Source organism: Stylophora pistillata, chromosome 3 (genome assembly GCF_964205215.1).
Source record: "Stylophora pistillata chromosome 3, jaStyPist1.2, whole genome shotgun sequence".
In the NCBI taxonomy this organism is placed as follows: domain Eukaryota; kingdom Metazoa; phylum Cnidaria; class Anthozoa; order Scleractinia; family Pocilloporidae; genus Stylophora; species Stylophora pistillata.
In genome coordinates, this window is record NC_142521.1 from 26,733,634 (window position 1) to 26,760,970 (window position 27,337).

At 39.6% G+C, this 27,337-nt stretch overlaps 2 protein-coding genes across 3 annotated transcripts; one reads left to right on the forward strand and one right to left on the reverse strand.

Annotated features, from left to right (window-relative positions):
- On the reverse strand, positions 1 to 2,816 carry LOC148735354 (uncharacterized). The gene is made up of 2 exons (XM_088752690.1): positions 2,336 to 2,816; positions 1 to 2,048 (listed from the first exon to the last, which is right to left on the reverse strand). The coding sequence occupies exons 1-2, from the start codon at positions 2,676 to 2,678 to the stop codon at positions 493 to 495; spliced, it is 1,899 nt and encodes a 632-aa protein (XP_088608816.1). The 5' UTR covers positions 2,679 to 2,816; the 3' UTR covers positions 1 to 492.
- A 5,737-nt stretch (positions 2,817 to 8,553) lies between these two features.
- On the forward strand, positions 8,554 to 23,891 carry LOC111338961 (carbonic anhydrase 2). 2 transcript variants are annotated; one of them, XM_022945529.2, is made up of 8 exons: positions 8,554 to 8,825; positions 13,500 to 13,557; positions 14,057 to 14,352; positions 14,451 to 14,546; positions 15,335 to 15,419; positions 16,073 to 16,239; positions 16,947 to 17,006; positions 21,667 to 23,891. In XM_022945529.2, exons 1-7 carry the CDS (start codon positions 8,625 to 8,627, stop codon positions 16,998 to 17,000), a joined length of 957 nt encoding a protein of 318 aa, XP_022801264.2. In that variant the 5' UTR covers positions 8,554 to 8,624; the 3' UTR covers positions 17,001 to 17,006; positions 21,667 to 23,891. The 2 variants fall into 2 exon arrangements, with proteins under 2 accessions (XP_022801264.2, XP_088610366.1); XM_088754240.1 differs by lacking the exon at positions 21,667 to 23,891 and adding an exon at positions 17,411 to 18,853 and having other exon boundaries at positions 8,556 to 8,825.
- Positions 23,892 to 27,337: the final 3,446 nt, after the last annotated feature.

The window sequence follows — 27,337 nt, forward strand, 5'->3', positions numbered from 1 at the left end:
TCAATTGTAATAGGATACCACTCATTTAATTGAGCTCCCTGCTGGGTTCTACCAGGGGTTACTTAAGAAAAGATAACTCCTTCTGGAATTAATGAAAAATAACGTTTTTAGTATCAATTCAAAGAAGACATGTTGCTTACTGTTATAAGCAGAGGGATTTCTAATATGTTGAAAACATTTTAAATGATGATCAATTAAATTTGACATGGAAAATCAGAGGGGTGTTTCACTTCATAACTTTAAGTACATACATCATATGGAAAATTGCTCTGCTTATAACACAAAACTTATTAAAAGGAACAAATGCTGAAAATTTCAGATCAATTGGATAAATTGTTGTCAAGATATCTTTTCTAGAAGACAAAATTATTGCGTAATGATAAAATGGCCTTTAAACTTACAGATAGCAATCAAACTTAATTTTTTACAATATGTAACCACTATAGTGGCCCAAGTGTCCATATTTTGTCCACAGGAGTATCTAAAAGTAATTTAAAAACATCCTGGTTCATAAGTAACTCCTTCAGCTTCTCGAAGGGCTTCCTCTCGACGAGTCCTCAGAAGTCGCTCCCCTTGACGCCGTCTCTTTTCCTTCTGCATAACCTGCAAATCGGACTTAGCCAATCTTTTACTGTCTTTTGCATGTGTTGCCACTCTTGTACAAACACCACCAGGGATACAAAGCCTCTCCATGATTTTTAGCCTACTAGAAGCTCCATTATGGTAGTGGCAGACTGCTGATGCTGCAGCACACCGAATTACTTTTGCACCATGGTGTTTATGTTTAGGACACCGTACCCACACCATTGAGTTAACACACTCATTGGGATTTTGTGTTGTTCCCAACACACACCTCTCTAGCAATTTCGAGTCACTTAGAGTCATAAAAGTGGGTTTCAAGACATCAAGAAAGACATCTGGCAAACAGTTACCACTACTGTATGTAGATGTTCCTGTTGCTTTGTCTTGCTTCCATTTACACCAAGAGGATTCCCCTGGTGGACAAAATCGATGCTGTTTGGCTGGGTCATTTGACTCAACATTGTGATGGAGTATTGCAATAATGTTTTTTTTCATTCCATAAACTGCAACCTCCACCTCCCTTCTTCCTGGATTGGATTTCCTGATGGTATTTTGCCGAATTGCAAGTCCATAATCTTTCTGGAACTTCTTTATTCTTGTGTCAGACAGTCTCCCTATACCACCAATAGGTTTGCCATCAGCTAGTTTCCCTTTAGTTCTAGCCTTCAGGTTCAACAGATGTTTGCCCATCCTTTTTTGGACATGTCCCACGCAGTCTAATTTCTCAACTTTGATTTCACCATAAATATTTTCCACAGAATTAAAGGCCTTGCTATCACCATCGCTCACCATCCATCTGTACCTCAGGTTGTGACGTTCCAATGACCTTTCCCACAAGACTACAGCTCCTTCACACTCCATTGCTGGTGAGCTACCAGCAAAGTTTATGTCACACTCATGTTCCAACAACCACTCCTCAAATTCTTCCTCATTTACACATTTTGCTTTATTTAAAGCACATTTCTGACATGCCTTTGAAAGGACATGGTAGTCCAAAACTTCACCAGTGTCCACTGAAATGACAAAAACCACTCCAGTTAATGAGGTAAACCCTCGTTTGGCCCAAGTGCCATCAAAACTTACAACAGCATCCAGAGTATCATCCAGATCTTTTTCTGGGTTTTCTTCCAAAATCTGCTGCCGAAGTCTCTCTCCAGCTTTTCTCATGTCATCCTTTGCTTCATCCTCAAGAGCTTCCAGGATGTTGTCCACTTGTTTGTAGTAGGCAGGCTTAGAAAGGCAAGGCATGTTCATTATACCACAGAATGTGGCAAGGCCTTCATAACCACAGCCACTCTCTATAGCATGGTAGACAACTCGGCGGTTAATGTCATAGGATTTCCCTCGCTGGGTCACACCACTGGATGTTGGAAGCGGACTGGATTCCTCACAGGAACTGCACTGAAGGGAAAACTGTGACATCAGCCCTGCTCTTGCACTTTTATCTTCCTCAAGAGTTAAGGTGCCTAAAGACAAATCAAGTGAAAATTGTAACATAAATCGGGCAATTTTATTATAAGCAAAGTACAGACCTCAAGTCAGAAATACACATACTGTGGTTTTTCCCCATAATTTTTTGTTTACAGTTTATATGCACAATATATACCTCAAAATCTTTCTCTTAACCAATCCAAGATTTAATAGATAAATCAGCATATTTAGCAGGGGAAACTGGAACTAAGGGTCGAAATGATATGGGAAATACGTCATAATCGAGAACAGAGAAAGACATAGATTTCAAAAAATTTCTCACCTTTCTCACACACGTGTGCCTTAGAGAGGGCCGTGGATAAATTTTTCACATTTATTAATCTATATTCCTCGCTTTCCTCGGTATTGAAGGTATACTCTTCATCAGTGCTGTCTAAAAGAAGCTCCTCGTCGGCATATTTCATTTTCTTTCTTGAGGAACCAACGGTTTCTTTAGAGTCCGAGTCGGAGAGCTGATTTTCATCCCGCGAAGTGCTCGGAGTTGAGGCGGCGATTTCGTAAACATCAGGAGCTGTTTCTTCAGACTCTTCTTTCTGTTTTCGCCTTCCAGAAAAATATCTCTTTCTTTTCTTCCTGTAGACAGATCTACTTTTCTCTCCGACCATTTTCGATATAACTTCTCCTTTGATTATAACTTTTCCTTTGATTGCTCCGAGTACACTGAGTGTCACAGTCGACCAAAACTGCCTCTAAATCTATCCCATAATGGTTTTGACCCTAGAAAACCCTTCAGATAAGACTAAATGAAGTATCTCTCGATAAATCCTGCCCGTTTGGAGCTTGGTTGCCAGAAAAACACGTTATAAACAACTGAAAAATTAAAAAATGCTCTTCTCGTTGCCATGGTAACCACGCCATTAGTCAGAGCGGGAATTTTAAAATCGCTCAAAAAGGCAAAAATAGTGAAAATAAGTGGAAAATTATTTTTCCATAGCAAAGTTTAATACCCAAAGCTGCAAATTCCGAGGAAAACAAAAAACTCAGTTTTGGAGCAAATTTCAGGTTTACCCCCGCCTTGAATGTACTCAGACCTAATAGCCTTCAGAGCAGGCGGTCTTGTGGAGTTTGGGCGAAAATTAGGACTTTGGACTTTCTGTTTTATTTTCCAGACCGCGCGTAAAATGGAGCGAGGCGAACAATTAGAAGATGGGGGGAGGGGGAGAGGAGAGAAGGGAACGCCTGCCAGCTGTACTTGAAAATTTGAATAACCCGTTCACTCACGAACGGGCGATTCTGATTGGTCCAGTATTTTTTATTGACAGCAGAATGTGATGTCAGTTTGTTATGTATCACATCCAATATGGCGTTTAGCGAAAAAGAGATAGATCTTGCGTTGAACGATTCTTTAGCCACTTTTGATGTCTTAGAAAACTTTGTTTGAAAACAAGAACAGCAAGATGCCATACGTCAACTTTCCAGAAATAAAGATGTGTTCGCGGTCTTACCGACAGGCTTCAGTAAAAGCATTATTTTTAGATTTGGTGTGCGAGTCAAGCAGCTTCTCACGAAGAAACACTGTTGCATGGTTGTCGTTTGCCCTCTGAAAAGCATCGTTGACGACCAGGTTGTCGAGGCCCAAGAATTTGGCTTGAAAGCAACTAGTCTTTCGGTATGTTTCTCTTCGATGACGCTGGATCGATATTCTCGCTCATATTTAAGCATTTTCTTGATTTCGGTGTAGGTGGTTTGCACATACCAGCGGCTTTATTCCTCCTCGATGCCGGGCTAGATTTGTTTGGCGTATCTAATTGCCGCTTATTTGCTCTTTTGGGCTTTTCTGGACTTTTACATTGGCCGTTTGCGTTCTTAAGGATGAATGCATATAGCTGTCCCAGGTTTCTGACTTTCCTAGCACACGGATTGCAACAGCGATCGGATAACTGTTCGTTGTTTTTGAATGAGTTCGATGCCAATTCCAGCACACACGTCTGGTAAAATTACTCCATAAGCATCACTTCTCTTCGATGCTCTGAATAAATTTTCTGATGACAGGTTCGAGCCGTATTTAACTTTAAAACTACAGCCGCAAAATCGACAATTCTCGTTCGGCGACATGTGAACACAAATTTTGACACATGATTTCCCTTCGAATAACAAAACATTTTGACAAGCAACGGAAGTGAAAATCCACTTCCGTCGCGTCACCTGGTTGGCCAATTGTTGGCGCATTATCGTTACTCGTGCATATCTAATTAGGGGGCGTTTTTCAAATTTTCAAGTGCTGCTGGCAGGCGTTCCCTTCTCTCCTCTCCCCCTCCCCCCACCTTCTAATTGTTCGCCTCGCTCCATTTTATGCGCGGTCTGGAAAATAAAACAGAAAGCCCAAAGTCCTAATTTTCGCCCAAACTCCACAAGAACGCCTGCTCTGCAGGCTACAGACCTAATTACCGACGGGTTGTGACTCGTAAGGACGTTCTGTACTTTCTGCCAATTTGGCAAGAATGCGTGAAAAAGACTGTTTTTAAGCCGACAGCCATTGAGCCACCTTTAAAAACTCCAGTGCGGAGTGCGTGATAGCGGACTCACCATCGACTTTCGTACTGCCACCATCCGCACGAGGCACTCTAACAACTCGGAATAATCTTAGCGCCCGTTCTTTCCATCGGGACTTGGAAAACTACCATGGAAATCTGCCGTAACCTAAATTATACACAATGCAGTCCGTGACCATAAGCCCAAGCCCCTGCGACATTGCCTTTTCTAAACTTGAATACCTTATTATAGGAATATAACGAAGCATGTTAATAACGCGAACAAAATTTACGCCTCATAAAATTAACGCGAATTTTCCAAAAGTTATGTTTACATACATTTAATTAACGCGAATTTCCGTGCGGCATGTTGCATAATTATTCCCACATTGAAATTCAACACTGCTTTAAGAGGTTATCACAAGCTGGAAACCTTAAAGCAACAGCTCACGTTCAAGCAAGAGAAAGGCAATAAACACAACCGGTTTGCAGTTGCTGGGCAAACAATATTGCTAGGAACCATATTTCCTTCTACTGTCGGACATATTCCAATAGAATCGAGCCGATATATTTGGCACGCACTGCAGAGAGAAGCTGTCACCGTGTTAAAAAGAGAGGTCACCGTGATAAAATATAAGCCATCTCCACTTGTTCAAGGTGGATTAGAAATACCTATTGCGGTGACTGTGAAATGGGATGACAAAAATGCGATAGACATTTTGCGCAAGAAAGTTGAAGAAGTGCGTTATCCCCTCGGAGAAGACGATTGCTACACTGATGAATCTAAGGACATTTTGAACTTAATATTAAATGATGATGAGTCAACCGACTCTGACAGTGACGTAGAGTATTGTAGCTTTGCTTATAATAAAGGTGTCTAAATAACGATGCTTTCAATTAACGTCATTTTAATTAACAATTAGATAAATTAAGATACATAAAATTAACGCGAATTTTTGAAATTCGCGTTAATTACATGCATTGTTAATTTCCTATAATAAGGTAAGGCAAAATTTATTTAAGTACTTGTGGCACGAAATTTTTTTGGCGTTTTCTGGTTGATAGCTGTATTTCAAAATTGAAATAATCGACCGCAGCGCCCGGTAAGTTCCCCTTGAGCATTTTTTTGCGCATCGAAAGTACGATTTGAAGATCTTCGACATCGAGGAGATTTTACACTTCAAAGTCGCCGGCCTTATGTTCTGTCCCGGCTTCGAAGACGGCTGTCGTAAACATATACCACTTGTCAAATCAGGGGAAGATGGCCGATGAAATTGGCCATAGAGAATGCATATAAAGGGGCCTGTTCCCAAACTGGACACGATTGTTCCACATTCTTTTCGGCTGACCTTTCGCAAGCGAGGAATGGTTATCTTATTGTTGTTTACTTCATGCGCTTGTGCTTTCCTTATCGGATGAAGATCCTACCAATTGTAGTTTCCATCGTATTTTAATAACAGACACACATCATTTGTAATAAAAGTCAAGCCCTTTCCTGAGCTGACCGATATTCCGCTGTCGCCTGAACAATGCGAAACTTCTGACGGATACTGGCATAAACCAACCTCGAAGGGCCGTGTATTCTCCAAACTTGGGTTTCCGAAAATCCACCCCGCGAGCCATCAATTCCCTATCACAACGACATTGCCATTTTGCTACTTTTAGTTTTTTGAGGGCAGGGGGCCCCTGCCCTCAAAAAACTAAAAGTAGCAAAATGGCAATGTCGTTGTGATAACAGCACTGCAACGAGATAATTTGTGAAACGCAAACATGAATGAACAAGATGGTAGCGAAAATCGATGCATACGCAGTTTCAGTGTACAACACAGATGTTAGTTATTTGCTGATCAGTCTTCACCGAAATCTTCGTTTGATGCAAGCGGTTCTCTTTCGTGGGGCTGCATAGTACTGGCATCTTCCACTTCTCCATTACTACTTGATTGCACGTATCACAACGTATACGTCAGGTTACATCGCTATCGGACTTTATTTTAAGTTTATACTCAACGCTGACTAATAGGACAATCGCAGTACTTTTGGAGTACAGGTCATTTGTGGCCCGAGTAGCATCATTTGCGCCCGAGCGGAGCGGAGGTGCAAATGATGCTACGAGGGACACAAATGACAAATAAACTATAGGGCCGACAGAAGTCATGTGATGATCATTATTATCAATGCACATGCTAAATTTGATTTTCAGATATTTTCAGCAGCAAGTGCACTTCATCTTCTTCTCTACCAGTTTTTCAGTCATGTTGCAATATGGCACAGTTACCGTCAGCAATTTGATGTAAAAAATGAGAAATTTTGCAAAGTCTCTGAAAAATCCATCGGCTGTTCAACACTTTTACATCTCAAAAACTTATTCGCATACGAAAAAGAGCTTGTCAGGGTTTTGGAATTCAATGCAGGTGTGCATATGGATTTATTTACATACTTCTGAGTCTTTTGTGTCCTTCTTCATTTATGACACTGTTTTTAATGATAACCTACAGAGGAAAATGAGAACTTTTGACTAATAGTTTATCTCGGATTGCACTATTCAACAAGGTAAGTTTTCTGGGGAATTTTTCAGTTATTGACTTTGACACTTACTGAAGCTTACTTACGCTACTGGCAAAGCGTTATGGATTCGCAAATCTCGTACGACTCTCAGGACAAAGGTTTGATAACGGGTATGATTTTATTTTTTCTAATAAACAGAGTGGTTTGAATTAGTCTGAGTAACGCCAGTTTCCCGTTACCCTTTCGTTACCCTTCGCTTCCTGTAAGCGCAAGCGTAAACTCAGCGAACCGAGTTGCTGAACCGGTAGGCGAAATCCTTTCCTTGGAGTAATTTATTAAGATGAAGCAAATGTTTATTTTTCCAACAACATTTTATTAAGCAGTGATTCCTCAAAGTGCTCAAGAAGTTTATTACGCGGAGGGCCTTTTGAAGCCCCCCTAAAAATTAAAAAAAATTAAAAATAAACAGTTTTTTAACATGGAGAAACACTTAGCTAGAGGCTAGATTACAGGTTTTCCACCGAACAACTGAAACAAATAATTCAAATTGAAAATAACTTTATTAAGAATCCCAAATGGCCGAAGGCAAACCAGTTGGCTATATTAGTAGCATGGCCGAGAATTTGAAACTCGGGGCTACCGTGAAACAAATCCAGGTAGTGGTCAGGGCGGGACTTGAACCCGGGAGCGGCAGATCACAAGTCCAACACGCTGACCACTCGACCACGCTGTCTTCTTCTTCTTTTACATTTTCCCCCAAACTTGTTTTCTTTACAAAAAGAACGACATGACCACGGCGTGATTAAGCCCACGATTTTGGTATTTGGTACTGGCTTTGAATATCTGTGATGTCGTTTACACTGAAATCTTAGACGTCCCCCGAAATTAAAACAACAATCTTAATTTTCGTGTGCGGCGACGTGGAATGTACCCGTTTAAGGATTTCTCTGGGATATTTTCTTTTCTTCGCATGAAGCATAGGATAAAAGAAAACGTCGGTTGGATGCAAGGTCTTTAGTGCGGAGGAGGAGGAGGCCCCCGTGTGATTTTGGAGTCTAAAGGTCATAAACGGGAATACTTAAGCGTAACGTGTGCCGTAACAAAACGGCCTTTTAACGCTATTTTGGCGACTTTCTTTGTGCCGCGTGTTGTGTTACCATATTTATAGCACAATACGCGGTACAAAGAAAGTCGCCAAAATAGCGGAGGCGACGAGGCAGCTACGGAAATGACACGTTATATTTCTCGCTTTTAGAATCACTTCTCTCTTTTTTTTTTAGATAATTTTTCCTTTTTTATAGCACTCGCTTACGCTCGAATTCAATCGTTTCATTTTAGGTATTTTCGTTAATTACTTTTAGACCCCAAAATCAGACAGTACGCTTGGTTCGCCTGGGCATGTGAATTGAATTAAAGCACAATAGATTAATTAATTATTGATAGTCTCACACATAATCATGGATGATGACCTGTGATTGGCTCCTAAATCCATTTCCGGATATCATACTGGGTGGAACAAAAATTTCCTCTTACCTTCATTCCGTCGCCCAAACCATTTTGCCGCAGTAAAGCAAAATGCGTAGTGCTCGAGCAATATGTTATGAGATTACTTTGGGTCACGTTTTATTCTTAACGAGTGCAATAATGTCTCATCAACTGCGTGGTAAGCAAACGCGACTTGAAAGTTTCTGCTCTCTGAATTATAGCTGCACGGACAGATCAGAGAGTTTGAGTGCACAGAAAGGATGGCGTCCCTTCCGGGAGTCATATTTGCCGGTGAGTTATCGGTTTTTAAAAGATAGGAAACCATTACAAAGTGACAAATTTACAATACACATCTCTTCAAAGACGCGGAGATGTCAGATGTCTTATTAGCCATATTTCGGCATCGAAGATACACGTAATTTTTTCCCAGTGCTAGATAAACATTTACTGACTATATTTCACTCTATTGCTGAATACTTTCCGTCTATCAGTATTTGGCGTAATTGAAATACGTGACAACGAATTGAGGCAACTTAACGTGGGTGAAATTAGTACGACTCCACCTTAGCTCGTTGACCTTGCTTGTCTGCCCTGTTGTTTCCACCAGCCAGGCCAAGGAGCTATGCAGTTTTTAGACGCGTTTGGTGAAGGATAGAAAAGCTAAAGGACAAAGGAGCAAAATGATCGAAATACCAACGACACTCAAAAGGGCTTCATGTTCATTCAAATTCATTTATTTTGAAAAAAGTAGCTTTTGCAGGTAAAAATATCATCTGTGTTGATATCGTGAGCAGATCACGTGCGTGTCGCGTGGCGTAAATATTCTTGGGGCAAAAATTTCTCACGCAAACGGCCCGTGTTTGTACATATCAGGCGAAAATTTCCGAAAATTGTACTTCTTTTTCCTGTATGACAGGGACATTTCATGATAACATCTACTCATTGCGTTTTTAATCACTGTAACGTTTTCTCGATCGAAATTCGTTTGCACATGTCTAAACCTCTGTTACTTTGGCTCGCGCGTGCTTTGACAGACTTATCTTTCCCACCTGAAAGCAATATATCGAAAATATGGAGGGATTGAAACTGACATGGGTGGCAATGGAACAACATTCGGCGAGATTTTCGAAATTTTTTGACCGGGAGCCCCCAACTAAGATTTAAAGTGACCGAAATGTCTAGTCGTGAGGACTTCCTATTTAACTTGCCAGGAGACCGGAAATAAGAAAGGGCATACGCGTTACTCCTTAACAAAGGAAGTTCGGTATTGTAATACCGGATGTGCTTAACATGTTTGTTACCCTTTTAAAATCTCCACTGTAAAAAAATTCATACATATATATTTCAAAATGGACAGAAGAAAGTTAGACCAATTGCTAGGGTGGCAATAATTAGGTATTCATGAGTTTAAAAACCGTTTGACAACAACCTGCTCTATGTAATCCTCCTTAATTCACTCGCGTGTTTAGGCATTCGTTACTTGTTACAGTATTTTTGTATCATGATTTTCTCTAAACATTGACTCAAATTTCGGCTTCTTTTCGAGGCTTATGTCCAGCTCCCCTTCCCTTCTCGTTTGAAAGAAAAATCCAGAAATAGGTCGAGTGAGTTCTGTGTTCTTTTTTAGACGAGTGTGGGCAAGCATAGCCTGTGCGACAGTCACGTGTACAACAGCCTTCATTCATATCTATTTATTCCTTTCTTGGAATTTCGCTTTCGCACCGTAAAAAGCTGAAAAACGTAATAACATCTTTACTCTTAGAATATTAACTCAGCCCCCTCAGCAAATCCTTTAGAAATATGTTTACCTGTGTCTAAACCCTTACTGATCTCACCATTTTTGTCGCAGTGTATTTACTTATTGATCGCGATGTTGCTTTTAACTCTGCAATCCGTTGGAGTGTCCATAGAAACTAATCCATCTCACACCATCACTACTGAATTGAACATTAAAGATTTAGGAGTAAAAGAAATAATCGCTAACTTGAGTAGCTCTTCATTGTTCGACAAATTTCCCTGTCCTTACCGTACTATATATGTTGACAAAAGTATGAGAGAGTATGCTGACTGAAGAACCGCCTCCCGGTAAGCTCAATAGTAGAGCGCTGGACTGTTGTGCGCGTGCGAGAGGTCGAGGGTTCGTGCCCCGGCCGGACTAACACTCAAGGTCTTAAAATAATTGAGAAGAATTTGCTACCTTTCTATAACATCAAGAAATGGTTAGATATTCTAGTCTTCTTATGGTTAGATATTCTAGTCTTATTATTCTAGGGACGAATAAATGGAGGACCCGTCTCCTGCAGGGTTAGGAGTAGGAGACGTTAATTTCCCACGCACGAGATTACTTTGTGATGGATGTCCTCCTCTGGGGCGGGATGCAGGATGGGTGGGTTTTGTTGGAGCTTTAACCTCGTTGGGGACCCATGTCCTATTGTTTCTGCTCCAGTACTTGGTACAAATCCTCAATTAAAAAATTTGAAAATAATTAAATAAACAAAGATGTAAAAGGTGATTGGCTCTGTCCATTTCAGACCAGAAGGATAGGTTCATCATGCCTGCTTGGGAATATTCCCTTTTTTCTCTTGAGAAAATATTGCTTTAGCTCTCTTTTTTCTCGAGGCCAATAAGTTTTCATACAATATTCGATATCATATTGAACAAAACTACAACCGAACGTGTTACCTATCACGTGAATTTCGCACAGTTTGAGGATCAGACCACTTAATCTTGATTCGATATGTAACGTGAAACTGAAAGTGCTTATATAAGAAAGTTATAGAATACAAGTCAAAGGTCATTCAGAAATAGATAAGAGGAGAGGTTTTAAAGTTCTTTGAATTTTTTTGAATATATTGTTTTCAAAAATTCCATTTATGCTTGTCGTAATACCCATTCAGTGTGCTTGCTCAGCCTCCATCTATTCCCACACAAAAAAATAATTTTCCATCAACCATTACGTGATTCATCCTCGCTATAGTTTGCCAAATTTAAATTCTGGCTAACCTTGCTTGTAATCAGTTGTAAAAGATAGCGTCCTGCAGGACACTGAATCTGTCACAAGGCCTAGCGAAATCTAGCTTCGAGCACTCGCTTTGGTCACCGAAAAACTTTCTACGGGATCCAAAGTTACCATTTAACACTGCTGAACAGGAACCTGGACCAGATGCTTTTAATTCACTCGGTAAAGTCACCCGTCGTATCCTTCTTACGATTGGAGTTTGGTCAGCGTCTCTGTATTTCATTGCGACCGACGCCACACGCAAAATATCGCATTCTTTCCATGAATAAATAGATAAAAATAGATACCCAAAGGAAAAAGAGCGGAGGCTAAATATGAATTTTCCTGACTTTATCACAACAGAGCAAAATACAATATTTGAAAAAAAAATACAATATCCTAAAACAAACACTTGACCTAAGACTTTCGCAGGAGGGTAATTAAAAGAATGTCTTTCAAACACTAATTCAATTTCAATACCAAAGTTAAGAGTTGTTGATTAGCCTTAAGGCCTATTCGCACTAGCAGACAAAACTAGAATTGTCCCGATAAAATGAAAGGAAAACTTTTTGTCTCCTCTGTTGCATCCGCGCTGAAAAGGCCGAGGCTGTTGACTCTGTCAAATTCGGTTAACAGCCAAAAATAACACCATTATTATATTTCACCGTAATTTTATTCAATTTAGCTTTCCTTTCCCTTTGCTTTGAGTGGGCACTTCTGGATCTTGTGCCGTATCTACTGCTTCACTGTTGGACTGACAAAATGGCGACTAGAAAATTACTCCACCATTGTATCTTGCTCCGGCTGCATCCAGCGTCTGACCAGCTCATAAGACTGGCCGCTTTAATTTGCCTAAGGATTCAAATTCCATTTACCAAGATTCATCTTATGTTATTTGGAGTTGTAAAATCCGCGAGTTTCGCAAAGAAAGACAATTACTGCAATCTTTTGGTAAACTAAACTCAGTTCGATTACCACACTGGTGGTGGCGTTTACGACGAATGATCGACAAGTTTATCACGGTTTTGTTTATTTAGTCGATTTTGTTGGCGGTGCGTTTGAAAATTTGTCCGCTTCGGCCAAAATTTTTCAAGTCGCGACAAACCACTCGCACTTGTAAATTGTTGGTGATGACAGAAAATTTGTCTAAATAAACGATTTTGTCGCTAGTGCGGATAGACCCTTAGAAAACAAGACCTCTGTAGGGACCTTAGATGATCTTTAAGACTGAGTTCACATTTTCCACAACTGAAAGCAATTTCCAATCCGATAAAATTTTCTATGTTACCAAGCTGAGAGAAGGAGTTGTCCTACTGTTTATTTTACTCTAGTGACTATTCCTTAATAATCACATGGTGGAAATTGATTCAAAAATTCTCCCAACAGTTATTTCGCTGGTGGATTGTTTAATTCTTGGGTACTCGTGGCTAACGCATTTAGACATAAAATAGGTGCTCTAAAATGTCAGCTACTTGTTTAATTAAATACGAACTGCAGCTGCTGTAAATTTGATCTTCAGGCCAAGCGATCGAAACCTAAAATAACTTATGATCTCTCTATTACTTGGGTTTATTTAGAAAAAGAGATAGTTTCTATACAACCCAGCAATAGGAGTGCATGGAATTCTACTGATAGTCGGGATCTTATCAATCATTACGAGTGCACATCGCAGAATAGTGCCCTTTATTATCGTAAAAGCAAAACCCAAGTTTCTACAAACACGATTCAGAAGGTTTTCAAAAAGGTTAATTTAACTAAGAGCTAACGAGAACTCTAATTAAAAAGAAGCAAACTCCGTAAAACGCGGGAAAACACGACTGACCCTTAGAAAAAAAAAATGGCAGGAGTTCTCCAGCCGGACGAGCACAGAGCTCACTGAAGCATTGAATGGAATCCCAGGTCACTTTCGACTCAATCAAAATCAACCTGTTAATATATTATCTGATTTGTTTTTAATGAATTTTTAGAATCAATCTACCAAGATTTCGAGCTCTGCAGACATACGGCTTGTGGAAGACATAATAAGTAAGTCCTGTTTAACTTGATCAATGCACGAATTTCTTTCTTCTTGTCTGCTTTTTTCTCATACTTTTTTCGTATTTCTCTTTATTTATTTACTCTAGCTCGTTTTTTTGGTTCTGAATATCCTTTTGTTTGTTTATCATCTTTTTCTTTTTTGTCAGCCTTTGAGATTTTGCTATCCGACAGTGAGTTTGAAAACTCACTGCTAGACAGATTGTGATGGAATTGAATCAATGAATGTGCTGGCAGCTCAGAAATTAAAATTGCTGAGATCAGCGAAAGCTAAACTTTAATCTCCCGTAGTGATTTACCCCTTCATGTTAAGCATGGTACTCAAAAGCCGAAGGATAATTGCTCCTGGGCAGTTTTTCTTAATATTCGGAAAAAGATGTACCAACTACTAAATCTAAAGGTTTCTACTGGAGTTTTATCGTAGATCTAGGGGTATACACCAACAATAAAAAAGGATTTTAGGTTAAATTTGTATCGTCTTCATTTATAGTGGATGGAAACATCGTCGGAATGATGCATTTGGATGTGAAGCAAGTCAGCACGGATTCTCAAAGCCCGCTTAAAATAAGCTTTGACTCGGGCACTGGAATTGTATCAGGCCACTTTTTCAACTTCTACGACCATAAGCCAACGTTTAAACTGGACGCTAAAGACCAGGCATCAATTTCACTCACCGGTGGGTCGTTGACAGCGCCATACGTCATGGATCAATTTCATTTCCATATCTATTGCACGAGGGCGGAAGCTGAGCTCAACACACTGGATCGGGTCCAGGTCCCTGGTGAGGTAAACGAAAGAACTACCACTTTGTTACAAACCTGAAAAATATCGTTAGTGGGCATATTTAAAGATACATATTCCTACTCTGTATTATTTATTTGCAGTTGCACTTAGTATTCTTCCGGAGGAAATATCAGTCTTACAACAAGGCTATGCACAAATTTCAAGATGGGCTCGCCGTGATTTCAATTTACTTAGAGGTCAGTAATATTTTTTCATAAAATGAGTCCTGCATTCCTCGGGTTTAAACTTAATTACCAAGTTGTAAATTGCCTAAGAACACCTGTGGCCTCGAAAAACTGTTGGCTTATTCAAGATGCACAACGTCCATAAGATATTTAGTTTTCCTTAGGAAGCATTTTTAGTTACCTGTCAAAATGAAATTTAAATTCTGTTAATTTCGAAAGGAAAAAAGTTGTTGAGAACTTCTCATCTCTATTTACTCCTCTCTTCGTGCAAAAGAAGTGTCCTCTGAGGGTTCTTTAACCGCTTAAGCTTCCCCTCCCCTCACCACCACCCAGGTGCCTAAGTCGGTCGTGCTGGATAAAGGCACTTTTTTCAATGCGGTGAAACTGCTTTTGGTTTTTCAAGCCTCTCCTTCTTTGTTTTAAACATCGTGCGAAAACAGCAAGATTACGCGCTCACTACAAGCGAATATGAGCTCTTGTTGCAAGTAAAAATTAAACTAAGCCTATGTGGGAGATTTTCCAATTTTGATAAAATGTATATTTAGACGAGGCGGGTGCAACTTAAAGATTGTCTTATCGGTCCCGGATGGTTTTTCTTTGGGAACAACTGCTTCTACCTGGTTAACTCTAACCAGCAGTAAGTACCCTCAAATTTGAAAGAAAAATAGAACCTGGCAAGCTTTCTTAGAGATCCTTGAAACGTTAGAGATCATATCGACTTCCTATGATTCTTATTCAAGAATGAACATGTGCGAGAACTCGTGTCTAACTTCAACTCTTCAATTAAATTGGCTTTGTAGGTCGGAGAGGACTTCAACATCACTGACAGCGATGATCAAATAGCATACTTCTTGTCTTACGTCGATTACATTTCACAAAATGAAAGTAAGAATTGTATTACGAATTATATCTTCGTATATGGACATCATCATGTACTTTGGTTTAAGGCCAAGTCGTCTAAGAGTCATCACGCTCGGAACCTGAGTCATGTTGCCCGAAATTTTAGTCACGTCACCCGAAAAAGAAAAAGTCAAATTGCCCGAAGAAAAATGTTTAAAAGATCCGATTTAAAGACTGTAAATTGGGCAAGTTGAGAAATCTTTATCACTAACAACACAGATGTACCACGTTCGCGCTCAGGGGTAAGTGTTAAAATACGCGTTTCCCACGAGAGACGGGATGGTCCACAGGTTATCGCGATGGGCTCTGGATCAACAGATCCGAGTTTTAAGCCCGGACGGGATCGCTGCGTAGTGTCGTCCCACTTAAATTCACAATACCTCTCTCCAATACCAGACAATACCAGATACCTCACAATACCAGAACTACGAATGAGTGCCTTAATCTTAAGTCGCACTGTCCGCTAAATGTTCTGGAGGAGTCATTGCTAGGTTGGATACCTTCGTCTAACGTTTGAGAATTCCCCTCCCCACCCCCACAACTTACTTGTAACATCATTGGGTATGTACTTGTCCTTTATTTTTTTCTAAGAACGTACCCAAACCCTTATTTAAGAATACAATTTTTCTTGTTGCTAGATCACACGGTGCCAACAACTACGTCAGTCAAACAATTAGCGGCCCCTGTTTTAAAGGAGCATGCTCAGTACGATGCGTACCGTGGAAAATTAGTAGAACCTATCCAATGTAGTGATTGTGTGGACGTTCTTGTGATGAAAGAACGATTTAAATTGTCCGTTAAACAGGTAAAATATACTTGTTAGACTGCAACTTTATGACGTCTATATATTGTGACTGAATGGATATTAATAGCTGCGTAGCTGATGACTTCTTTAGCGCTCCATGAAAGCAAAGGTAGCGGAGGTGAAAAGGCGAGCAGCGGAGCTTCGTTGAAAACCCTCAGATCCTTGGACGTTCAAAGCTTCAGAGCGCGCAAATAAGTGCTAAGATAACTGGGATGCCCGCGTCTGAACACGATTGTAGTTGTTTACGTGTTTTTTTTTTTGTTTGTTTGTTTTTTTGTTGTTTTTTTTTTTCTAAAACTGGCCAATAGAACAGTGTTCACTTAATTTCTACTAGCGTAAGGCGTTAAGGCAGGGGAGCTAAAATTCTCTTACAAACAAAAGATCATTCCTTCTCAGTAAGTCAGTTTTATGTTGTCTGAAATAATCGTTATTACCAATGATTCCATATCGATGCAATCGACGTTTCGTCCTTAACAGCTCGTTTAGGGTATGACGAGGAGAGGTCTACTGAGAACAGATACATAAAATTATCTCTCAGAGAAATACGCAGTGGAGAGTACGCAATGCAAATGTTTTTCTTTAAAAAAAAGACGATTAGTAGGTGCCGTGAGCTGTCATAGTCTTGTATGCCATGTTAGGAAAATAAAGTTTTATCTTTTCTTGTTTTTATTCTATTAATTTTTCTGTTATCTTCTTTTATTGACCAGTTAACTGAATTCAGGAAAGCACCGCACTGTGTGGAAAATGACTGGGGGTTTTAAGATCTGGTAGGTGAAGAATTTGTGATAGTTGAATGAAGTAACATTTTGAACCGGTATACCTTCTTTTCAACTGTAAAACAACCTCAGATACCTAAATTGCATCACAATGGATGCAAGACGGAGCAAATAAACAAGTCGCTATGTGTTACAGCTTTGCGACTAATCGGATGAGAGGATGATGCGCGTTGTCAATTACTAGTTTTTACACAGCAAAATCAAACACAAGCGATACTTCTGATATTAGATGGCCAGTCAATGTCATATCTCAAACTTTAGTGTAGCTTTTTTGAATGGAATGTAGAGGACTCTGTCTGAAGAACAAAGATCACTTTGAGTGTGTATGTGTATCAGTTTCTTTTAAAATATATTTTTGTTTAATTCGCTGAAAAAGTTCCTCTTTTTCAACACAGTTTATGAGTACCTTCCGCACTGACCTAACTGCTTGAATTTTGCAACACTGAACAACTCGGACCACTAGATGGTAGAAACACTGGAGGATCAAAGCAATAACAAAAAAAAAATATTGAAATCCCACAGTTGGATTGACTAACACGCCTAACTATGGGGCTCAGAGGAAAAAAATTTAAAACAAAATGCAGGCCAAAGGCATTCGTCCATATTCGTGTGACAAGGCCCGGATGTACTGTCATTTTGCGCCAAACTAAATCGCAAGCAATTCATATCCTCCTAACAAGATCAAGATTAAGACCAACCCAGGTTTCCTTCCCATGGCGAGGTAAAGTTTCTGTATGGAGTTTTAGTCGGCTTTCAAATTCTTCGACACTTAATGAGGAAAGCTCCCAACAACGTTAGAGCATTATTCGTTAGCCTGTACTGGAGATAATTGTCCTTTCGGTCGTGAGAGGCAAGCTTGGTAACGTTTTATTCTTATTTTATTTTTTATTCCTTTATTCTAATGGCGTTAAACTTAACTTAACATAATCAACCACTACCCACAAATAGCATAGCTAGTCTCGGCGGGCAGTGTGTGGACGCTAAAGCATCTTACATAGATTTCGGTTCAACAAAAGATTCAATAAATATATAAGAAACAGAAATTAAATATTATATTGAACAAAAGCAGAAATGACAATATGAGATAAAAATACAGAAATAGAAACACATGACGATAAATAGAAGAATACATAAGTTATACACTACTATTAACTGGATTTAACTTTTGACACATAATTGATTATTCGTTCTACGTCAACATAACTATCTTGAACTTGAAGATTTTGAAATAATATTGTTGTTAGCTTTTTCTTGAAAATATCTTTTAGAAGATTCCTTAAGTTTCCTGGGATGCTATTCCAAATTTTACAACCAATCCTTGAAAATGAGTTTTTATGTTGATTTAGCCCAGAATAGTTTATGTAATAGTTACCGGTAGATGAAGATCGGGTATTATGATTGTGTATTTGGTGGGAAAGAGTGAACAAACCAGAAAGATTAGGGGGGTTTAAATTGTTATGGACACCATCCATTAAGAAAGAAGAGAGTTTAACGGAAAGCATATTAATTGGCATAATATTAGCCGATATAAAATAAGGGATGGCGTGTGAATTATAGTTGGCAAAGTTCATTCTACGCACAACCCTTTTCTGGAGTATCAATATTTTTTCCATATGAGACTTAGCTGCTTGGCCCCAAGCTACAAGGCCATATGATAAATAACGTCTTTGAAAATATAGCAAATTGCCACTTTTCTTTCATTATTTTATGAATCAGAGGAGCATTACTCGGACTACTAGCTGGTAGAAAAAAAAATTTTCAGTTCAAGTGAAACTTTTAGAGGTCAGTTTGTATGTAGAATTTTTTTTGTTCAATAAATGAGGGGATTTTCATCTTAATTTATATGTATGGTTCACCATATTGAAAAGGTATTATTTCATTCTCGGGGAATCATCGACTGCTTACCTGAGCGAGTAATGAGGTTTTTGCGTCAAGCGTGACGAGTGATTAGCCTACGGCACGAATAGTGTCTCCTTGGCAGAACGCCCACACGAAGCTCGCGAAATTTAAAAACCAAAATGATAACTTTCCCCCAAAAATTGCTATCGTAGCGCAGTTGATGGCGATGCCTAGCTTGTTTATGACTAACGGAGAAAAAACGTGTAGTATCATGGCGTTTCAAAATGTGCCAAAAAAGGTCTGAAAACGTTTCGCTGCGTCAGCGGAAAATACCCACTCAAACGAATTCTGAGAAGCGGCTGCTTCCAGTGTTAGCCCTCGCCATCGACAAAGCCGAAGAAAGAGACTTGGACTAGATTTCTGCACAGTCCACTCCATCCTTATACATCATTATGCAAACAGGTCTTAGATAAAGAGAACAATTGTGAAAACGATAGGTTGTCCTAAGGACAACACCCTTTTATAATAGTACCGGTTTGTGCGGTGATCTTTCAAAGACTTGCACTCTCTCTGAACCTAATCCCGAGTTTAATCTCAAAACGAAACATGTTACAAGCAGACACCGAAGCAAGTTATTCGTTTTTCAATTAATGAAGTACATGTAGCAGTGTTAGTCTAAGACCAGATACTAGGTTGCATCGCGTTGGAACGTATACAGCTGCCGAAGTTGTATAGCGTTTTATTGTTTTACGGGGGGACAACGACCATCTAAGCGCATCTTGAACTTTTCGGTTTTACGGAGAAAGCAAAGTGCGTTAAATCTTTTGATATAACTTTTGAACAAGGTTCATCAAAAGGGTTCTTTGGAAAAAATAGAATTAACTACGAAATTTTTCAACTGTGGGTGGATTCTCGATGTTGATGGTCAGTGGCTCTTAACAACCATAACAATTATGAATAAGTAACCACTGTCTACGCCTAGGGTCAATTTAATAAAACTTTTACACGTGTAATCTACAAGTTGGATCGTTGTTTTCACAAGTGCAGACGAAAACGAATTGAATAAACATCGTTACAAGTCCAGGTTACGATACTGCAGGCTAGATTAACAAAAACAGAGAGCCACAGTCATTGTTAGTCCATGAACTGAAGTGATGCGTAGAGGGCCAAGAAATAAACCTTTTATCGTCGATGCGCAAAAGACTCTTTCACGACTATGAAGCATCTACAAGCTAGCCTTTGATTGGGAACTCTACTGCTTTTCTTCATGTTGTTGGGGTCACAAAGGCTAATTTTAACACATATAAAAATTAGGCTCACTATTCATGAAAGAGAGCAGTGTGGAAGTCCTAAATGTAATAACTTTCCTAAATGTAATAAAATCCTAAATGTAGTAACATTTGGTCCTCAATGTAATAAGGTCCTAAATGTAATAACATTTGATCTCCAACGCAATCGTTTGACTGCGCTGGTGGATTGTTGTTAGAGCGGACATCCACACTGAGGTGTGAAAGTACATTTTTGTAACGAGTCTTTTTCTTAGACTCATCAATGTCACGTGTCTAAATAAAGTTATTCATTCATTCAAAGTGACAGCTATTTTACCAAAAAATCCTCAAACCAATATTCATGTCACATTGCGGGCTCGCCAATATTAGTGAGCATCTTTTTACTTGTCAGACGCAAGTCGAGTAGCATTGGCTACAGACCGTTATACAAAAGGCATCAAATGACAGCTTGCAAAATAATGAGTGCACTCACCAATACCTCCCTATATCACAAGCTCGAACTCTTAAGTACAGCAGATTTTGCAAAAATGTGGTAACGTTATACCTGTGTGATCAGTGATAGAGGCACAAGTTATAAACCAAATTACAAACCTGGACAAGGGAGTCTGCAGACTTGTAGGTCGAACAATTTGCAGGCTCGGATTTACATTTTTTGTCTTTCCTTTCTTGACGAGACCTTGTTGGCATGCACATTTTGTTCGCCAATTCGGACCTTGTGACAGCTCTCTAGAGAGTTATTGCTTTCAAATTCTGAAATATCTTCGAGATTATATGAATAGAGACAAGAAAATTTTTCTCCCCAAGACAACATAATTGGGGAAAATTATGTTCTCTTGATCTTTAAATGTATGCAACAAATCCGACAAACTGAAATGGTACTGCATGGGTCTACATCAAATCATATACTCGGTGACTTACATTTAACAGGTGTAAATGAAAAGAAGCTGCTGGCCAGCACATTGAAAATGGTTATTTGTGTTAAAGGCTGTAAATGACGTTCCGGTCCCCAGAAACTCCGGAAAAAATTTGTGCTCTTGCTTTCTCTGAGATGTGGATAAAACTAATCGCGTAAGCCGTTTTTTAATGGTCTACTAATTGATTTAAAGAAAAGAAAAAGGAAGCATGGTTTGCTCGACGCACTGATCTCCTTAATGATCAAACATTAGATTACACAGCATAAACTGACTCTGAAACGGACTTTCCTTCTTCTAAATTGTCAGTGTGAGAGTGACATGTACGTAAAGAGCATAACTTTCTAGTTTCAAATAAGCTTGCAGTAACATAAAAGAATGACCATTAACGTTGTATTGATTGGTTGAGCTGACATTGAAAAAATTCTTGAGTTCATACATCGACGAAGTTTTCAGTGATTGGTGGTGATAAAAGCAGTAATAAATGCGAAAACATTTCACGAGCCTGTGAATTATTTCAGGCAGTTTTCTTTGAGTTCTACATAGAATGTGGTGCGCTAATACTTCCATTGATTCAACATGAGATTTATTATCTATTTGTTATATTTTTAGCATTACTATCATTATTGTGGGACAGGTTTGTGCCCCATAAAGATCGTGAAAACTCCTAAGGGAACAGGAAACCCTCTGCTTTAGCAGACGAGGTCTATGAAGTTGCTCGACCTTGTTGAAGGCGAGGCGCAACCACCAGTGAAGGAATGGACGAGAGCAATGCGTGTAGCTGCTGTGCAATACTAGAGGGCCGGTGAAAGGATATCAGTCAAGGAAGACCATGGTGATAAAGCACAATATTACGAAGGGCGTCGAATGTTAAAATCATCAGAGTCCAACAAAACAGTGGTTGAGAAATTTGAAAAGACGAAAAGGATCTAGTGCTGGGAAGCTGGCTTGCTCTCTGAGGAACAACCTTTTTAGAAGTAAGTCGAGCTAAAACCATGAGGAAGGAAACTGTAGCGTACTTAGAAAGTGATCCGTGCAATAGCGATGGTTTCCCTCTTTTGGAGCATTTGGTAGAGATGAGTTCGGTCGCTGGGAGGACTATTTAACTGATATAGCGCGAGATAGGACCTATGGAGATCAGATAACAATGTATGCGGCAGCAAACTTGTACAACATCCACATTCAAATGGTGTCCTCTCTAGAAGTTGGTGAGCAGCATGTATTCAGTCCGTCTGCAAGTGTTTCAGCAGCTACCGCGTACCTTGAACATTTTGCGAAGAACCCCGACGAACACTGTATGAGCTTGGAACGAGTTACGGATCACAACGACGGTAAAGAAGAAAACTACGAAGAAAATGACCCATGAAAATGGAGAAATTTCCGAGGAGTATGCAATTAAAATGCATGTAAAGCAGGATTTTGAAATGAATGATACTGTTGATTATCAGGGTGACACTGAAGCAAAAAGTGGACCTGATAGTATCGTCGACGATGGTGGCGACACTGACATGACTGCACATATAGCTAAGGGATTACACATGGTAGCCGAACGAACGAAACGGAGCCTGAATTGCAAAATGATGTCAAAGGCATAGTCAATGATGGTGATAAGCTAATAGATGTTCAGTTTGTTTCAGACGTAGACACCGACTTATTTGCGACGAGAAGGGATGACGAATGTCACGTTGAAAATCTTCTTCTTTGTGGTTGCAGTCGTAAGTGTAGGGCCTGGTGACTGAGATTAGACGCCCCTGTGGCTGTAGGTGCCAAGCATTCTGGCTGTACAGCATAACTGCACAACAATTGAAACCAGCTGTCAAACGTTGGACATTCGCGAGGGGATCAATCTGGCCAACCGCGCACAAATTCCCCGCGCAAAATTTTAAACGAAAACATCAAGAATCAACCGTTGTTGCAAAATAAGTAGAAGAAAAGTGAAACGTTCATAGTAATCTGTAAAAGGAATTAAAAGTAGAGAAAGGAAAACCTGAAGACTTTTCAAACGCAAAGCTTATTCAAGTACTTTACCATTCTGTTTTGAGATAAACTGAATACGCCTCTGCGCTTCTAAAACATAACGAGTGACTCGCTTGTGTAGTTGTTTGTAACATTTGGGCAATGTCTGCGACGAATTCGCAAAAAGCGGCGGAAGGCAATCAAAACCAAAAAAAATTAAACGACCCTCTTGGGTTTATTGTGCTTCAAACACAGCTGGCTCTCTCAAAAGAAGCAAGTCATTCCTGACTCTTAATAATAATAATAATAATAATATTAATAATAATAGGTTTTATTTAGAGGGTAAAAGCACTTAACAGTAGCCCTAAAACACTGATGACTCTGTGGCCTTCAAAACAATTACAAATATAGATGCTACAACTAATAACTATAGAATATACCATATTTAAAAAGGACAAAATATAATAAATAATTCACAGAAGACATTATGACTAAGAAAATAAAAAAACAACATGATACATATATACTATTACAGTCTAAGACGCATCGCAGCCTTTTGTTCAGCTAGAAAGGATTTAAAAACATTGTGCTTAAAACTTGCTAGCGAGCCATTTTTTCTTTTATTAGCATTCATGCAATTCCAGTCCTTTATAGTCATAATAGTGAAAGTACGACCTCCGTCTGTTTTTCGTTTATACTTGGGGCACATCAGATTTATATTTGAATGTCTAGTGGCTCGATTATGAATTTCTTGAAATTCTAACTAATAGATTATTCAAATAACTAGGCATTATATAGTTGTGGACCCGTTTATACACTGGTGCACACCTGTAGAAGGCTGGTTTGGCCAGTCGAAATATAGTACTCCGTTTTAAAACTTATCTACGTTGTATCGGTCTTGCCTCTATAGTATTCTTTATTAGAGATTGTTTAGTAAAAAGGAGCCAGTTTAGGCTATTCAATAATACGACTGATGGTGTAAGTCTTTCAGCATCGAGTATAATGCGTGCCGCTCTTTTTTGAAGTTTTAAAATACTTTGGAGATGTTCAACATTGCAGCTATCCCATATCATGCTCCCATACAGGAGGGTGGGCTTTATAACACCACTGTAATAGGTTTCTCCTTGACGTTGCTTAAGAAACGGGCTAATATGCTTCAAGACACCTATGCGTTTCGAAAGTTTCTTGCATAATTCATAAATGTGCGATTTGTAGTTCATTTCGTTGACTATCTATAACCACTCCTAAAATCTTATGAGAAGAAACTTGTTCAATAACAGTCATCAATCTTGACATCTAAGCGTAGGGGTGTGTCTTCATCCAGCTTAGCAGGAATGTGCTCTTCATACACTAAAAGGGACTTCGTTTTTTTCTTGTTGATGAACGTTTTGTTACAAGACGCCCATCTCAAAGCCGCATCAAGATTGGAATTTAAAAGGTGGGTCATCGAGCATAGATCCGAGAAATGCGCACTTGCGGTTATTGTAGTGTCGTCAGCGTGAATATCCACAGTTCAATTTGTTAGATGTAATGGAATGTCTCTCACAAGTAACAAAAACAGGGCGGGACCAAAGACACTTCGTTGCGGTACCCTCTGCTTGATAAGTAGAGTGTCTGATCTTTGACCATCAATACTGACAAACTGTTGGCGACCGGAAAGATATGATTCAAACCATGACAGCGAAGGCTGAGGATCACTCACTCTATACAGGCGTAAGAAGCAATTGATGATCAACAACGGCAAACGCTTTTCTAAAATCTACAAAAACCATACCAGAAAGCTTGTCTTCGTTTAGATTGAAGAGGATTTAGTCAATTTCACTCATCAGAGCGGACTCGGTGGAGTGCCCTGCGCGAAAAGCTGATTGCAATTCATACAGTAAGCCAGTTTTCACAAGGTAATCCATAAAGGAGGCAGCAACATGCTTTTCACAGACTTTAGACAATATGGAGAGCACGGAGATCGGTCTATAATTGTCCCGACAATCTTGGGTGCTGTCTTTGAAGAAAGGTGTGACGCGCGCCAGTTTCCATTTAGTTAGAAAACAGCCACTCGGTATAGACAAATTAATCAACCTCGTCAATGGATGTACAAAAACGGGTGAGACCAGCTTTAGAACTTTCACACTAATTCCATCCGCTCCAGTAGCCTTCGATGATGACAAGTTATCAATAAATTTCTGAGTCTCCTGTACTGTTATGAGAGGAATATTGAACTGTGTGACGAAATTATCGACGGTCGAGGAAACAAACTCTTCAATCTCAAGCTCCTCGAGCTCTTGTTAAAGCGAAATCTTTTTGCTTTATAATAAATCCTTCATTGACTAAGCCAAAAGTAAAATCTATCTTAACGCGAGGTCGTTTATCGTTATTTCTCTCAAGTTTGGCTAATTTTCTCACATTGAAACTATCATTTACGCTTAATAAATATAATTTCAACTGATACCGACCTCATACACTACATCTAAGGAATCACATTCCCTATCCTCGAAAAAATCCGTTCAAAACATCGGGAACATCGACGAAGTTCTTCAGCTGCTTGAAAATACCACTGACTAACACGCGTGTTGATCACTTTGCAAGTTGCGAGAACATCGTCCCCAGGGCTCCAGACCCCGCCAATTTCCCTTTTCCCCTCCCCACCCGAGCTGGCCCTAAATTCACTTGAAAAAACCTCTTCCACAGGCAGCGCCAAGGATATTTAATAAAATGAAGGCTAGAAAATAAACTAATAATTTGAGGATATTGACGATAGCCTCCACGCTTTCAAAACACTATTCAATGAAGTCCTAGACAAACATGCACCAATCAAAAAAGTTAAGATTCCAGGCAGACCCATTCCTTACATAACTGACGAGATCAGAGAGCTCATGAAATCTAGGGACCGGTGGCGAAAGATAGCGAGAAGAACAAATAATCCCGATGCGTGGGCTGCCTATAGAAACCTAAGGAAGGATGTTAAGAGAGAAATAAGATCAACTGAGCGCGCTTACGCCTCGGACCAAATCACGAGCGACCCTAATAATTCAGGCCAGTTGTGGACGATTATTCGATCGTTTATTCCAAGGAAGTCTGCCAGTGAGGGATCATTTAGCAAAGATAACTGGACCGTTGCAAATTATTTTAATCGGTTCTTTACGTCTGTTGGCCGAGTTGCTGATGACAAGATTAATTCCCTTGCTAATGAAGGCAATTTCGACCTTTCTACACCTGCGTTTGATCCAGGAATTTCACCACTGACTGATCAACTCAATTTTAAGCACATAGATTGTGACGAAGTTGCTCAGATTGTCAGGTCAATGCCAGCTAATAAGTCCTCTGGGATGGACAACATTCCGGTGCGTGTAATCAAAGATAGCCTTCCTGCTATTCTCTCCGTGCTTACATCGTTAATTAACGCCTCTTTCTCTCGTGGAAAATTTCCTCGATCTTGGAAATTAACTCTCGTGTCGCCTATTCCGAAAGAAGGTAATCACGAAGAACCTAACAATAATAGGCCTATCTCTCTGCTGCCCATTCTTTCGAAAGTATGCGAAAGGGCTGCGCTTAATCAAATTATGCCGTTCCTAGTGTCAAACGAAAGGTTATCTACTGGTAGTCTGGAAAAACCGGAATCCAGAATTCCGACGGAATTCCGCCGGAATATTTCAACGACTGTTTTTTTAATTCAAAACGACTCCGATGATTTTCCGAAGAGTGTACGAGCTCCGAATATACTCCGAATATACCCCGAATATACTCCGACGAAGATTATTCGAAGGTTTCCGAAGTTACCCAGAGAGCCCTGAATATTTGAAGGCTTGTTTTTTAAATTATTCTTTTTTTTTCAAGATTTTTCCGGAGAGTGTACGAGCTCCGAATATATACTCCGAGGATTAACCGAAAACTATCCGAGGGTCTCCGAAGTTACCCGGAGATCCTCGAGGAACAATCGAACCCCCGCCTTCATTTGCTTTTTATCGACTTTTTTAATTTCATCTTTTTCAAGGCCTGTCTTTAATTTAAAACAACTCCGAAGATTTTGCGAGTTCTGTACAAGCTGTGCACATACTCCGAAGTTACTCGAAAATCCGGCCTGAGGAACAATCGAACCCCCATGAACATAGTCGAACACCTATGAGGAATTAAGAAAACGCTGAAGAATCTATTTTTATCAAGTTAGTTACACGGAATTTTTGATGGTGAATTTTGTCTTAGCCAAGTGAAAAGTGCATGGATATTGGGTAAATTCAAATCAGTTTGTTTCCGGTTGGACAGTTAACCACCCCGATATCCCACTCCTTTTTCCTCGTCCGAAGAACAAAGAAAGATCGAAAACGCAGGCCTT

Excerpts from the sequence above, each read along its gene's own strand:
- LOC148735354 (XM_088752690.1), bottom strand. The coding sequence starts at position 2,678 with ATGGTCGGAGAGAAAAGTAGATCTGTCTACAGGAAGAAAAGAAAGAGA. Across the intron at positions 2,049-2,335 it reads GGCACACGTGTGTGAGAAAG|GCACCTTAACTCTTGAGGAA; the intron begins GTGAGAAATTTT and ends ATTTGTCTTTAG.
- LOC111338961 (XM_022945529.2), top strand. The coding sequence starts at position 8,625 with ATGCGTAGTGCTCGAGCAATATGTTATGAGATTACTTTGGGTCACGTT. Across the intron at positions 13,558-14,056 it reads GCTTGTGGAAGACATAATAA|TGGATGGAAACATCGTCGGA; the intron begins GTAAGTCCTGTT and ends CTTCATTTATAG. Across the intron at positions 14,547-15,334 it reads TGATTTCAATTTACTTAGAG|GTCGGAGAGGACTTCAACAT; the intron begins GTCAGTAATATT and ends TTGGCTTTGTAG.